At 36.5% G+C, this 15,873-nt stretch overlaps 1 protein-coding gene, 1 long non-coding RNA gene and 3 other non-coding genes across 8 annotated transcripts in view; 2 read left to right on the plus strand and 3 right to left on the minus strand.

Annotated features, from left to right (window-relative positions):
• Nucleotides 1-6,093, minus strand: part of LOC125276794 — a 29,480-nt gene extending 23,387 nt beyond the window's left edge. Inside the window, exon 1 of the long non-coding RNA XR_007186759.1 lies at nucleotides 6,034-6,093. This is a non-coding gene — a long non-coding RNA (uncharacterized LOC125276794). The remainder of the gene's footprint in view (nucleotides 1-6,033) is intronic.
• Nucleotides 1-15,873, plus strand: part of atrnl1a (attractin-like 1a) — a 264,774-nt gene that overhangs the window by 26,794 nt on the left and 222,107 nt on the right. For all 4 annotated transcript variants that reach the window (XR_007186758.1, XM_048204633.1, XM_048204632.1 and 1 more), the window contains exons 3-10: nucleotides 2,703-2,786; nucleotides 3,248-3,361; nucleotides 5,207-5,335; nucleotides 5,444-5,652; nucleotides 8,489-8,663; nucleotides 9,324-9,411; nucleotides 12,773-13,028; nucleotides 15,151-15,334. Coding sequence is in view for 3 of the 4 variants with exons in the window: in XM_048204633.1 (XP_048060590.1) it covers nucleotides 2,703-2,786; nucleotides 3,248-3,361; nucleotides 5,207-5,335; nucleotides 5,444-5,652; nucleotides 8,489-8,663; nucleotides 9,324-9,411; nucleotides 12,773-13,028; nucleotides 15,151-15,334 (1,239 nt within the window). In the remaining variant the exon portion in view is untranslated. The remainder of the gene's footprint in view (nucleotides 1-2,702; nucleotides 2,787-3,247; nucleotides 3,362-5,206; nucleotides 5,336-5,443; nucleotides 5,653-8,488; nucleotides 8,664-9,323; nucleotides 9,412-12,772; nucleotides 13,029-15,150; nucleotides 15,335-15,873) is intronic.
• trnag-gcc lies at nucleotides 10,198-10,268 on the minus strand. Its single transcript has one exon. It is a non-coding gene; the product is annotated as a tRNA-Gly (tRNA).
• trnag-gcc lies at nucleotides 10,483-10,553 on the plus strand. The gene has a single exon. It is a non-coding gene; the product is annotated as a tRNA-Gly (tRNA).
• Nucleotides 14,226-14,296, minus strand: trnag-gcc. Its single transcript has one exon. It is a non-coding gene; the product is annotated as a tRNA-Gly (tRNA).

Below are 15,873 nucleotides of genomic sequence, written 5' to 3' on the forward strand. Positions count from 1 at the left end.
GCGAAACTCAACATAACACCGACTGTTACGTAACAGTCGGGGTGTACGCCCCCAATATTTGCATATGCCAGCCCATGATTGAGGCATTACACAAGGGCAGCCAGTATTAACGTCTGGATGTGCACAGCTGAATCATCAGACTAGGTAAGCAAGCAAGGACAATAGCGAAAAATGGCAGATGGAGCGTTAATAACTGACATGATCTATGATAACATGATATTTTTAGTGATATTTGTAAATTGTCTTTCTAAATGTTTCGTTAGCATGTTGCTAATGTACTGTTAAAGGCGCTCTAAGCGATTCTGAGCGGAGTAACTTTCTGTTGACGTTCGAAGTGTTGTCAAACAAAACAGAGGCTAGCTAGACCCTCCCTCCTACTCCTCCTGGCCCTCCCCTCCGTGCTTCTTGAAACAGTCATGAACGCGCATTTAAAATGTAAGTAGCTTGCGTATTGACGCTGCTTTTCGTTATTGGCTGGAGCATGTTTATTATGTTAAATGGTCCAGGCTGCACCAGTTTGTTTTTATTGCAGTTTTCGGAGCTTGTGGCGACTACAGAGGCCGCGTTTTTTTTACAGTGTGTTCAGGGGACAGGCAGCTAGCGCATAGTGAGGAGATGTTTGCGGTATGTGACAAAAAAAAATTGGGCCTAAAAACGCGTCAAATCGCTTAGAGCGCCTTTAAATGTGGTTAAAGTTACCATCGTTTCTTACTGTATTCACGGAGACAAGAGCCGTTGCTATTTTCATTATTAAACACTTGCAGTCTGTATAATGCATAAACACAACTTCATTCTTTATAAATCTCTCCAACAGTGTAGCATTAGCCGTTAGCCACGGAGCACAGCCTCAAACTCATTCAGAATCAAATGTAAACATCCAAATAAATACTATACTTACGCGATTAGACATGCTGCATGATGAACACTTTGTAAAGATCCATTTTGATGGTTATATTAGCTGTGTGAACTTTGTTTATGCTGTGATAGAGTTGAGAGCTCGGGAGGGGGCGGAGAGCGCACGATTTAAAGGGGCCGCAGCATGAATCGGCGCATTTCTAATTATGCCTCAAAAATTATTAAAAAAAATCTATTTGGTATTTTGATCTGCAACTTCACAGACACATTCAGGGGACACCTTAGACTTATATTACGTCTTGTAAAAAAACGTTTGATGGCACCTTTAATGCACAGCTAGCTGTGGATTATCCTTTACTCAAAGCCTTTTTGTTGCACAAATATGAATTTCTTAAACCTTGCCCTATAAATATGTGAACGAAACAAAGGCTTTAATGACATTCCCAGTATGTTAAATTCAATTTACAGGGTATAATACAGCTAAAATGGTGATTGATGCATTAATTAGGATAATGATATGGTTATTTAAAATATTTCATATGAGATAGATGTTGGTATATTATTACATTCATATTCTAATATTCAGCTGCTAAAATGTGCTTGGCATGTGGTGAATTTTTGATAAAATACAGGGTCGTAATGTTAACGTGTTCTCATTGGAACTCATTGGCGCCCCCTCCATCTGGTAGCACCCTAGAAAACTGCCTAGTTCGCCTTTGCCTAGAAACGGCCCTGATTGCTGCTTCTGCTGGAGATCTTCACCTCTAGTGTTGTTTTTGTAATAAACATGGTTTTTCATAGATAAGCTGATCTCTTGACTGATGTGCAGTTGCTGTGACTGGCTCTTTACTATGCAGTAATATTCTGATCTTGGCCCCCCTCCATTCTCGGACAAATGAGTATTTTTTTTTTTTGCTTCAATCCGTTGGGATTATGGCCCTCATTTCTGTGTTGGAGAAGGAGGGATGAAAAACGAGGTGAAAGGGAAAGAGGATGAATCAGGGGCAGGTGGTTGTGCCAATGTCACATGGCCAGTTTGTTGGTGCACGTGGATGGTGTTTCATTATGGTGACGTTGGATGCTGTAGCACCATGAAGGATTTTACTGGGCAGACTTTGCAGTCCAGATGTCAAATGTCAGTAATTTTTTAATCATTGCCAACGTCTTCTCAAGTCCTAATCTCAAACACTTCATCTATTATCAAACATGCTTGAATTCAAATTTGCCTTTAAGTAGTGTTTTTTAAAATTCAACATTTCAAGGTTTTCTTAATATAATAATTAGCTGAAAGTGATGGTAATTCTTGGTGGAAGGAGAGATGTTTCCTGTTGATACAAAGCATGAATGATAATTTTATTCAGGTATTATTGTGCATAAATCATGCATACATGATGTGGACTTTATAATTTATTATTCAGCTAAAATAAGAGATTTTATTCACCTTTTCCATGGACCTTAAAGCATAAAGACTTTCCTATTGGAAAAAGGAGTTTGTCACATTCAGTGACTTTTTATAATATTTGTACAAAGGTCTAATTTTATATTTTGATTTTGCATATTTTTATGCATATACATTTTGGTGTATGTGATGTGGTTTGCTGTCTTAAATCCTCCTGAACCTAAAAAGTGCAATGTTCTGTTTATGCTGCTGTACTTATGTAATTTAGAAGAGAAAATGTATACAGAAACTTTCAATGCATTTATTTGCTACAATATTAGTTTGTTGCAAAGACAGTAACAAATGAATTGTCTAAATTTACATACATACTGTACCATATTCTCAATTGCTTTGCTTTCAACAAGGCCATTTTGAGATATTTATTTATCTTTGTATTTTTCTTTGTCAGGTTGACAGAGTCATCAGGATCACTCACTGATGGACCAGTTAACTACAAGTACAAGACTAAATGCACTTGGCTCATTGAAGGATAGTGAGTACCACTATGTCAATCTAATCTCTCAGTATATTTTTTTTTCTTTTTGTCTCAAATGTTCGCAATTTACCTCTATATTTGTTATTTACCAGATGCTTTTGTTCAAAGCAACATACAAATTAGAATTAAAAAAAGCCCTGCAGCATGCCATTGGATTTCCTCTGAAACCCTACACCACCTGCCTAGATCTGCTACAGGATTTGCATATGTCTGTTTATGCAGCAGCAGCATATCTTACGTGATCACATCAGCGTGTCTGTGTATCTATTAGCAGTAGCAAGTTCATACTTGCTCTGTAGCAGCAGTGTAGCAGATCTGTCCACCAAGACCAAATACATTAACATTACCATATTCAGTAACATGCTAAAACTATTCTGAGAGTTGCCATGATTGAAATACAATAGTTGTTACTCTTATTATTAAGTGTCAAATTAATATATTTTCTGTTTTTATTTCAGTCCAAATGCTGTGCTGAGGTTGAGGTTCAACCATTTTGCCACAGAGTGCAGTTGGGATCACATGTATGTCTTTGATGGAGACTCGATTTACGCACCTTTGGTAGCTGTGTTTAGGTGAGTGGGACTGGAATCATTGTAATACATACACCGACACAGCAGATACAAACTTCCCTAGTCATTTCATAATATCATAATAGACAGAACATATTAGATATCTCATGAATATATATATATATATATATATATATATATATATATATATATACCTTTATAGTACATAAAGGTAAAAAAAAACATCAACAACTCTTTGTCCAATTCAGTGAAATGAATGAACTTCAACTAATTAACAACACGGTAGAATCAAATCATACCAAGTCACACATGAAGTGTGCTTGAAAATGTATGCTGTTCTTTCATTTGTGTATTTTTGCATATTTTTCATTATGAACTTGTGACTTTTCTCTTCCCCAGGCATTACATAATTCTAATTTTTCAACTGAAAGTGTAGCGAGGGTGTTAACCTTTGCTAACACATGTCATTAAGGAAAAGAAAAAGGATGAATGTTTTAATTAAAATTACTAGACTAATAAATGGCATGAAATAAAAAAATATGCATATCTTAGTTTTTTCAAAGATATACTCAAAATATGCTGATTCCCATGTGCACAAAAAGAAAATTCTAATATCTCTATGGAGCATGTAAAAATATTTTTCAGAATTAAGGCCTAATCGGAATATGGACCTTAGTTAGTGAATGGTTTGCAGGTAAACATCGTCTGTGACTACAGTAAAACAAATTAAACAAATTATTTTTGAATTTTTTTTTTACTAATTTGGTCCCACCGTGAACTATAAGGTTGTTAATCGATGATATGTGCTTTTTTTTTTTTTTTTTGGAAGCCATCAATGCACATTATTTTAACTTATTTTATAAATACTCGTGTTTTTAAAAAAAAAACTTTACCTATGATTCTGCGAAGAAATCTCTAACAATCAGAGAAATGGAAATAAATATATAGTGTTAAATCAATAGTTGTTTATTATGTAATAAATTATGTAATTTGCAATACTTCATGGAATTGTAATTCTTTCCCTCATTAAAGTCATTACGTACAGTCTTGCACTTTTGCATTTTTTTTTTATTTTTTTTGATTCTCAAATACTTTTTTTGCTCCAAATCAAAGTTTGTAATGTTGTGATTCACCTCATAGCTGGTTGGCTTGGTTCATGACATATAACTGAAGACATATGAAGACTTTTTTTTTTTTTTTAATTCCTATGGGGAAAAAATGAATGGAAAAAATCCTTCCTGAAACAAGGCTGCTGAAAACGTGGGTGGGCACTGTTGCACTCTATAAGAAACAGAGACTAGCACACATATAATGCTGCCAGTAACACAATGATCTTTTAATATGCATTAATAACAAGGAAAAAAATCACATTCTCATAAGGGTAATATCTAGGAAATATGCCCCCCTAAATCTAGAGTTTACATTAGTTTAGTCACATTAAATGTAAATCAGTCTGTTTGCTTCTCTCTTTTCTCATCCTTTTAATGCTTTCATTTTCTTCTTCCTTTGAAGTGTTATCTCTTATTCCTTTTTAATGTGATGGACCTTGTGTTCAGATACCTGCTGTGTACTTTAGTGTGTGTGTGTGTGTGTGTGTGTGTGTGTGTGTGTGTGTGTGAGAGTTTGGTGTACGGTATCTGTTCCATCGCATCTCTATGTCCTTTGGTGTGTCTGAGAGTCCCAGCTGGTTGTCCACTTGTTGTGCTGAAGCACTGAATGTGAGATTATCTTCTTCCTTTATTGAAGAATATTGGACCGTCAAGAGCATAGAGATTTATTTTGATGCTGTTTGCTTAGCAGCAGCTGTTCTCATGCTGAGTGGAACATGTGAATACAAAGGAAGGAAGTTTTTTCTCTGATTTGTGTGTCATACTCTTGCATGTCCAGTGGCCTGGTTGTCCCAGAAACAAAAGGAAATGAAACCATTCCAGAGGTGGTAACCACATCTGGGTACGCATTGTTGCACTTTTTCAGTGATGCTGCCTACAATCTTACAGGATTCAACATCTTTTATTCGTGAGTATCGTTACACAGTGACAATGCTTTCAGGTATTTTTTTTTTTAATATATATTTTATTATTATTATTATTGTCCTGATCTCTCTCTCCCTGTTGTGTTTTCCAGGATAAACTCCTGTCCTAATAACTGTTCAGGTCATGGAAGGTGTTCTACGGGCAACTCCATCTCTAGCAGTGTTTACTGTGAGTGTGAGCGTTACTGGAAAGGTGAGGCCTGTGATATTCCCTACTGTTGGGATGACTGTGGCAGTCCTGACCGTGGATACTGTGACCTCACCGGAGAAAAGCTCTGCGTCTGCAATGATAGCTGGCAAGGTGAGTTGTAATTGTTCAGATGTCTTTATGATACTACTGTATTTCCACACTGTCTGCAAAATGTTGCAGTTATTTTCGATATTATAAGTTCTCATCCTTTTTTATTTTTTTTGGGTCAGTAAGACTTTTGTATTTGAAATAAATGAGGTTCAGTCATTTTCATGGTTATTTTAGACTGTAACATTTCACAATATTACTGTTTTACTGATTTTTTTTTTTTAATCAAATAAATGTAGCCTTGGTGAGCAAAACTTATTTAAAAAAAATTTAAAATATAACCGACCCCAAACTTTTGAACGGTGGTGTACATTTGTGCATTTTTCCTCAAATGTTAAAGGCATAGTTCACCCAAAAATGAAAATGTTATGTTTTTCTGCTTACCCCCAGGGCATCCAAGATGTAGGTGACTGTTTCTTCAGTAAAACACAAATTATGATTTTTAACTCCAACTGTTGCCATCTGTCAGTCGTATAATGCATGTCAATGGCAACACAATCTATAAGAGTAAAAAAAAACATGCACAGACAAATCCAAATTAAACCCTGTGGCTCGTGACGACACATTGATGTCCTAAGACACGAAATGATCGGTTTGTGCAAGAAACCGAACAGCATTTATATCATTTTTTACCTCTAATACACCACTATCTCCAACTGCCTTGGGCATCCGGTGTGTGAGGTCTGAATGCACTCTGACACCGGAAGTGATCTCTCACACTCATTGAGATATACGCGCGAGACATCACTTCCGGCATCAGAGCAGAGATTTTTGGGTGAACTATCCCTTTAGAGTTCCATAACTCCATGACGGAATATACATGGAATATTCCAGTCACCTACACAAAATATATACTAGTAACAAAATCCCAGTGAGCCCAGACCTGCCAACCTGTACGCATTTTGACCTCAAAGTACACTGGTCGGATGCACCTCACGAAATTATAATTTCAGACAGAATTCTGGGACAGTGTAACAACTTAATGATCTACAACAAAATAGCGCGAGCATTGGTGAGAAATAAACAAATATTTAATTACTACAGTAGTAATTTCTCGTTAGAAATGACATCAAAAATGGAAAATGTTGGTCAAAAACGTATTTTACTCACAAACTGACCAGCAAACGCAACTTTCGGACACCATCTTTATTTTTCCAGCTCAGCTGCCACACAATGGGATATCAAAGGCAGCGAAGGATACACGGGGCTTAAAGTTTTCCGGATCTCCGGCGTGAGGCGTTTGGCTGCGGAAAAAAAGATAGTCTTACATTTAAAAAAAAATAAAATAAAATGTTGATGATGTATTCGAGTTCATGAGTTCGTCTACCAATAGAATGAGAGGAGCACAGCTTTCGCTCTCAACCAAACTAACATTACTAGCCAATCAGAAGTACAATGGGGCGGGTCTTAGGAAATGTGCGGTTGAGAGATACAGCTGCTACCGAGTCCTGTTAAATCGTGGGGAGATAGAGGTAAAAAGCATAATAAACCTCACAAGAATCGAAAATTGGCTACTTTTCCATAAACTGGAGTGAGACCATAGACGTCTCTCGATCTGACTCTCTTCTTGGTGCTCTGGCGTGACAGATCGTTGTAGCGCGTCAGTTCACGCAGAGCGCACGTGAAGCGATCATTCTTCGCTTTACTAGTTAACACAAAATAAACATTAATGAACATCCTCAGGTATGTTGAAAGATACAGTACAACTTACCGAAATCGTATCATGTCAAATGCAATCGATTAATCTGTGTTTCAGCCGTGGAAACGCGTCAATAAAAGAGCTTGTAAAAATGTCACATTTACCTCAGAAAAACCTTCAGTCAAAAATCTCATTAGTCAGCTTCAAAAATGAACTTGGAGAGGAACGTTTTGCACTATAGGCTTTTGCATATTCATTGTAGGGTATGTAGGGTAAATTATACTACAATACACAACAGTTTACTGTAGTAAAAAATAAAGTATACTACAGTATTTATTACAGTTTATCAGTTCACTATAGTTAATATTACAAATATTGAATTGAGTTAACTTAATGCTCTGGAGAATAACTTAAAATACTCTGTCATTCATGGTCATGGAAAATTACCGTCGTTTGGCAAATAAATACATGACGGACAGTTACATACGTATTAGTATTACCAACATTTTATCATGTAAGCTTTATGGTACACCTAAAACAATGGAATTTATAGTAATTTATAGTGTTAATATTAATTGGCCAGTCCACGAATGGCATTGGTATGCAGAGCATTCTCAGCTTATATGTACTGCACGCCCATATGACATCTTTTTGGTGGTATATTACTGAGATTCTAGGATATGCTGTTGTTTTAATGTCTTTATGATGGAGATCATCATGGAAAACACTGACCCCTCTGGCATGACGTGAACTTGCACTCGTTCTTCATTTAGAGAGATGTTTTAACTAACCACTAGGTGGCAGTGTTGGGTCATTTTTGGATCCGTCCTTCAACAGTCTGGTTGCTTATTTGCAGTAATTCATAGCTTTGTAACAGCAAATTTTGACCTAAAAGTTTATTTTGTGTTTACTGCTACTTTTTATTATTTTTATAACCATTTATTCAGGTATTTTTTTCACAAGCAATCTTGATTAGTTTTTTTGGGGTATGGTTTATCATAGCATTTGAAATTCAAAACAAGATAGAGCATGTTTGATTGAGATGTTTGACTTCTTAACCATGTTATAGAAAATACATCTCAAGTTGTTCATAGCCTCAGTGTTTGTTAAGAATCTTCAACTAGAGTTTGACTCACACAGGTCCTGTGAACACACACACTTATGTGTAGTTTAATTTGTCTTGTTTCTTTCTCATCTCAGGTCCAGATTGCTCTTTAAAATTTCCTTCGGCTGAACCGCACTGGTTTCTGCCTAACGTGAAGCCTGATGGACAGTCACTAGGCCGGGCTTCTCATAAAGCAGTGGTTCATGGGAAGCTGATGTGGGTGATTGGAGGGTTCACCTTTAACTACAGCTCCTTTCAGATGGTTATAAAGTAAGTTCTGCTGTCTGGTGACATCATCAGCCAATATTTTGTACTTGACTTTATAAAGATCACTTGTGTCAAGAAGACTTATACATGCACACTTATGTTTAAGTTTGTGATGTGATCTTCAAAATTCTATTTTGAACATTTAGGGTTTTATATTATATCCCAACCAACTTGGGATGATTACCTTGCTTTGACCCTTAAAAAGTTATATTTTGAATAATTGCTGTTCTTTTGAGCTTTCTATTCGTCAAAGAATCCTGAAGTTTCCACAAAACTATTAAGCAGCACAACTGTTTTCAACATTGATGATAATAATAAGAAATGTTTCTCGAGCACCAAATCAAGATGTTAGTATGATTTCTGAAGGATCATGTGACACTGAAGACTGGAGGAATGATGCTGAAAATTCAGCTTTGCCATCACAGGAATAAATTACATTTTAAAATATATTAAAATAGGAACAAGTTCAATTGTAATACTATTAATATTTCACAATATACTTTTTGTTTTTTACCATATACCTTGATAAACATGACTTCTTCTTAAGTTTCTTCATGAGAAAATCAGTAGTTTATACATTACTTTTTCTACTTGTATTAGCTTGCAATGAGTGTGCAACACTTTCTCTTTCTTCCTTTCTACACTTCTTTGTCTGTTTTGCAGCTATAATCTAGAGAGCAGCACATGGGATGTGGTTCCAATCAATGGTGGCCCTCTGCAGCGCTATGGACACTCTCTGGCTCTTCACAAGGTAAACACACTGCTAGACTCTATACGTTGTATAACAATGCCTCAGTGAGTGATTTAATTGTTTGTCCATTGATATGCAGATCCATTGATTTACAAATGAAAAGATGTGACCTCCGTCATTGTTGTCCATAATGCTAGAAGCACAAATAGTGTTTAGCTACTTGTTGCACTGAGTTGCATGTTTTTTTGTGCATATTTTTGCAGCAACAGTGCCCACTAGTGTTTATTTTTTAGAAATAATTTTAATAATTGTGAAGTGTTGTGGTAATCATTACATTAAAAAGCTGGACAGTTTATGGCTCAGTGCTATCTAAAGGAGGGTGTTAAATGATTAATGCTCTCTTGATTTCTTGTATGCTCTCTTTTTCCTGGGTGTCATATTTTATTCTGTAGGAGAGGTCAGAGCAGGGTAAGCGTCAGGGTGATTTGAGATCACGGTTGAGCAGATTAATGAGAGTGATAGAGATATTAGACTAGCATTACATTTTTAATTGTTTACTGACAAGCAGTAATTTTATGTGTGTGTTAAGCGCGTGTACTTTGTCACATGTATTAACTGTGTAAAATTATGTTTTTAGCTATGTAAAAAAAAAAAAAAAAAACTTCCTTTCCAAATTTTACTTAACCTTTTCCGTTGTCCCTTCACTTCCTTCATTCTGCTTGTTAAGGAGGCAGGCTTATCATAAAAATGACAACAGTTGTAAAGTAAGCCAGGTATTCATTTTAATGTTATGATGATCCTATGATAAATTTTCTTATGTCAGGGCTAACAAAAGAAAAGCAGTGTTGCATTGGCCGGGAATCGAACCCGGGCCTCCCGCGTGGCAGGCGAGAATTCTACCACTGAACCACCAATGCATACATGGGAACATGATTACGTGCTCCTGTGGTCATGTGGGTCTGATGCACACGTGGCTTTTTAAATCAATGCAATGAAAGCAAGTCGGTCAGGACACAGTTGAGAAACTATTTAACTGTTTATATAAAATTTTAAACAACAGAGAAAAGAGGGTGGTGTGTGTGCAATGCAGTCCCACATGACTACGGGACCTCCCACGGCACTGTCATGTGAGCATTGGTGGTTCAGTGGTAGAATTCTCGCCTGCCACGCGGGAGGCCCGGGTTCGATTCCCGGCCAATGCAACGTTCCTTTTCTTTTCTCAGTCCAGACAAAATGAAAACTCAGGACTTTATTGCAACAATAAAATTAATGGTTTTTCTTGACGACTTTTATGACAGCCTGTCTGTTTAACAGAATGAAAGACATAAAAGAACAATAGAAAAAGTGCAGTAAGAATTAGACAGAGGAAGTATTTTTCTAACACAGTTAAAAACATAATTTAGCACAGTTAATGCATTTGATCCCATGGATTTCATCCTAAAAACAGAACTTAAAAAAAAAAGGTCTATTTTTGTGAAAATTTATGCTGAAAACACATTCATGTGAATCACATTCTTTCCGATGAATTTTCCACTACAGGGTGTTTGTTTTCTCCACCAGAGCCTGTGATAATGTATGCGGATTCATAAGAATGCTTATTCTGTTAATGGTTTTAAAGATATGCTCACTGAGTCTGAACAAAATAAGCAGGAGCTTTCTCTCAGTCCAAAGTATAAAAAGGTTTCACTTGGCTATTTTTAAACCAGCATAAAATAGTAGTGAATATATCTGTGCAGCAGTTTAATGGACACCAAGACCTCACCCTTTTTCATCACACATATAAACATAAGCAAACTTTCTCTCTCATTCACGGTGCATATTATTTTTTAAATTAGCTGACTTCATTGTGGCAAATGGACAAATTAAAATATTGTTCCATCCATAATACACATAACTGTATTTCACTAAGCTGTCATCTGGCAGATGTCTTTATTTGTCATAAACTGCTGCACTGAATGCACTTTGATGATAGGAATGCAGTAGCAGGCCAGTAAATGTGCATTTATAGAGGATTAGACGTGAATGCTTGTGTGTGTGCGCGCATGTACATGAATGTGAGAGTTCAGTCAGCAGAATGAGATGGCCTTTCGCTTACTGTTTCATGAATCATAAAGTGGCTTTCTGCACTTTTATCTGAACCAAATAAATGTGTGGATATCCTCATGTTCTTCTTTTCATTCTGATTGTCTTTAGGCCAACCGTTGCCTTTGAATATCAACTGAATACAAAACACAGGATGCATTTATACACATGGCAACTAAAAAATGTTATTGTCATTTATTAGGAAAATTACAAACTTAAACAACTAAATAGTCCTTATTCACAATTTCACACATAATAAAAAAAAAAAGTATTTTTATTTTGTATGGCCTCTTTTGTCCTTGACAACAGCTTGCATTCTTGCTGGCATTGTTTTTATGTACTTTTCCACAGTCTCTGTTGTTATTGACTTCCAAATATTTTTTAGTTGTTCCCAAAGACTTGCTTTTAATTAAACTTTTGTGTGACCTATCTTCGAATCCATTAAATCCCAACAATAATTAAAGCTGCAAGCAGCGATGAAAGGGCCCTCGCACCCGGGCTCACTGCCACCCGTTGGCCTCAGTAAAACAGTGAACAGTGAGTGACATGCATGTAAGCGAGTAAATACAGGAGAATTATGGCAAAATCATTTCAAAGTGCCAGACTTCCTGCTTTGACCTTAACTGAATATTGCCATGTTGATGTCTTCAGGCCAGGACTATTATCAAACATGTGAAGTTTGGTGCATTTATTTGATCAGAAGTATTATTACAACTTATAATTTAAAAGAACTGTTTTCTATTATGTTTTAAATATTTAATGTATATTTTAATCTGTTACAAAATGTAATTTCTGTGTCAAAGCTGAATTTTCAGCAGCCATTACTCCAGTCTTCAGTGTCTTCACGATCCTCCAGAAAACATTCTAATATGCTTATTTGCTGCTTAAGAAACATTTCTTATTATTATCAATATTGAAAACAGTTGTGCTGATTAATATTTTTGTGGAAATGTTCTTACTGACCCCAAACTTTTGACTGGTCAAAGCAAATCAAAGTTAGAATTGAGGGTTAGGAGATTAGTTTGAATAAACAGCTCATAATCACAATAGTAAATAGTAATAGCATTAGTAAAGAGAGTGGTTTTCAGTAGTTGTATACTCAAGTCTTGAGTCATGTTTTTGTTAAAGAGATGCAGCAGTGTCACTAGGCTTGAGTCTGTTCTCCATGGAGTCCTTTTTAGATGCAGTGTATTGATTGACTGTTTACACAGGAGAATATGTGATCCTGTGATGCTGGGAAATTGGTGTCCAACTTTTGCTCAGCCTGAGGTGATTTAATGCCTCAAATGGTTGCACAGGAGCTCAAAATGTCTTAATTTCTCTTCTCTGCTCTTTTCAGGATGATATCTACATGTTTGGTGGGAAGCTGGAGGCAGGCTCTGGGGACATAACAGATGAACTGTGGCTGTTTGATACACGTAGCCATTCTTGGTCCCTCAGGACGCCCAGTCCTGGGCTGCAGGCCCAACACTTTGCCGTGGAGGGACATACTGCTCACATAGTGGACAACAGAAATGGAGAGCCCATCATGGTGGTGCTTTTTGGCTATTCATCCATTTATAGCTACCTCAGCCACGTTCAGGAGTACAACATTCGTAAGTGCCATTATATACCTGTTGTGGAGAAAAATATTCCTTACATGAACTGATGGTGCATTCAAGTCATTTCAGAAAGATCGTATTTACAAGTTGAATGTACATGAACATCACCACAAATTCGTAATAATGAGTGAGAAACTTTGAATTTTCTTTAAGCCAAGAGTTTCAGAGTTGAAAAATTACATAAAACGAAAACACGCCTGATGCGCATGCTTTATTTGTCAATTTGTAGATGTAGAGATAAAAATCTTGATGAATTTTATGTAGCTTCGACCAAAGTGATTTGAACGCACCTGATGTTTAAATTACGACTTCCCAACATGTAAACATGAACTTCCCAGGCAGACTGGGAAGTGAATGCACTGTGAGTCTGTAGTTTCATGACAGGGTCTGTTTTAAGATGAGGTTGTGTTGATGTCAATCTGACAAATGCAGACAGTTCCTCTGGCTTCCAGCAGATGGCAGTGTATTATAACATGTTATTAGCACAGCACTTTAGTGATGAAATGGTGAGTTGACATGGCCAGACTCATTAAAGTGAAGGTTCTTTTCTTTCGGTGGTATTTTTTACTCAACTCGCTCCACTCTCTGTCACAAACACACACCCACTCAAACGCACACTCATGCTTTAGGTCATTAAGAAGTGGTGGTACCTGAACTGCACTGTCTGGGATTGAACAGTGATTAATGTGTCTGAGCTCTGTTGAGACTCCACTTGAATCTCTCTTTCTCATGCTCTACCTTTCCCCCTCTTGCTTTTTCTCTATCCGTTCTCTCTAAATGAATACATGAGCTTGTTAGGGCTGTTGAAAATGATGGAAATTGCACCCCACTGCGCATCTGTGAACTTGATGACATAAAGAACTTGGCGAAATTAGTGATGCAATATTTGAAGAGTTCGAAGCTTTCTTAAACATGAGATAGGTATAAATGCAATGATGTAACAAGCCCGGATATTAATGAAAGGCAGAGAATGCTTAACCATGGTATCTTTTGTCTCTGTAACACTTAGTCATGTGTAATTGATCACAGATGTTCTACCAGAGAGCCGAAGTCGGACTAGCATATAACATGTCAGCATGTTTGATTTAGCAATGTTTAATGTTTTAGTTTACTTAATATATTTTATGTTTAGTTCCCATTTACCATCAAATTTAAATGTCACACGTTGTGTTGCAAATACAAAAACATTGTTGCATTGGCCGGGAATCGAACCCGGGCCTCCCGCGTGGCAGGCGAGAATTCTACCACTGAACCACCAATGCTCACATGACTCATGTTTGTGCTGACACATGGTCTTTCGTGGCTGCTAGTGAGCTTCCTGTTCATAGTTTCTATTTTGTTCATTTTTTTTCCACTCTGATTTTGACTTTTATTTCTTCTCTGATGTTTTTATTTCCCCCCACATAGTTTCTCGGCTCCTCACTATACTAACAAACTTGCTTTGAGTGGTTTTAATTGTCTTCCATGTAAGATCTTTGAGTGGCCCTTCAAAATTCTGTTTCAAGCCTATGTGCATGCGCACTAAAATATTGTGGCATTTGAAACATATAATATAATATAATATAATATAACATAATAATTAATTAATATTGCTTTTGGACATGTGCTATTGTAAAACATTTGCACTAAAATGCATGTACATTTTTAAAAGGTTTACACTGAATTTATGTTAATAACCAGATGATTTAAAGAAAGATGTTTATTTTTCTGCCTGATGATTTCTTGTACGTTTTTCAGTAGAATTTTTTATTTATTTTTTACTTTCTCATGTTACCCTGCATTGTTTGTATAATACAAATGAGTGATACTAGAAACTCTACCTTTCAAAAGTTTGGGGTCAGTAATTCTTTTATTCAGCAAGGACAAATTAAATTAAAAGTGACAGTAAAGACATTTATAGTGTTACAAAAGATTTCAATTACAAATAAGTGCTGTTCTTTTGAAATTTCTATCTATCAAAGAATCCTGAAAAAAAAGTTTCACAGTTTCCACATGTTAAGTTGCTCAGTGGTTTTCAACATTGATAATGATAAGAAATGTTTCATGAGCATCAAATCAGCATATCTGATTTCTGAATGATCATGTGACATGCACTTTTGATTTTTTTCTATGTCAGGCACTAACTCCTGGACGGTGGCAGAGACAAATGGGGCACTGGTGCAGGGAGGATATGGCCACAGCAGCATTTATGACAGCTCCTCACATTCCATATATGTCCACGGAGGATACAAAGCCCTCCCTGCCAACAAATATGGCCTAGTGGATCATTTATACCGCTATCAGGTCCACACGCACACCTGGTGAGTATCCACACTGTGTACATTTTATACTCTTTAACTATGAAAGTGTGTGTGTCTGTGTATAGACTGTGACTAACCATTTCAGTCTCTGCCCTCTCAAAAAAAAAAAAAAAAAAAAAGATACTTTTCATCCACACACAAATCAGATCCTTAGCACACATGTGAGCAGGAATCACATCTTCTCTAAGCTAGGAAGTGTGCTAACCAAGACTTCCTGACACGTGTGAAATTTGACAGTATTTACAAATAAGCTGGTAGTGACACTATAAATGATGCCAGGTTGTTGTTGCCAGACTGAGTTCTTTGGAGGTTTAGTCCAAGAGGAATAAACCTGCTGAAAAAAAAAAAATGCTTAAAGAGATAATTCACCCAAAAATGAAAATTCTGTCATCATTTACTCACTCTCAAGTTGTTCAAACCTGTATACATTTCTTTGTTCACACAAAGGAAGAATGTTTGTAACCAAGCAGATCCCCATTGACTACCATAGTAGGAAAAAAAAATACCGTAGTAGTCAATAGGGGGGCGAGATCTGCCTG

The sequence above is a fragment of the Megalobrama amblycephala genome, linkage group LG10 (assembly GCF_018812025.1).
Source record: "Megalobrama amblycephala isolate DHTTF-2021 linkage group LG10, ASM1881202v1, whole genome shotgun sequence".
Taxonomy (NCBI): Eukaryota; Metazoa; Chordata; class Actinopteri; order Cypriniformes; family Xenocyprididae; genus Megalobrama; species Megalobrama amblycephala.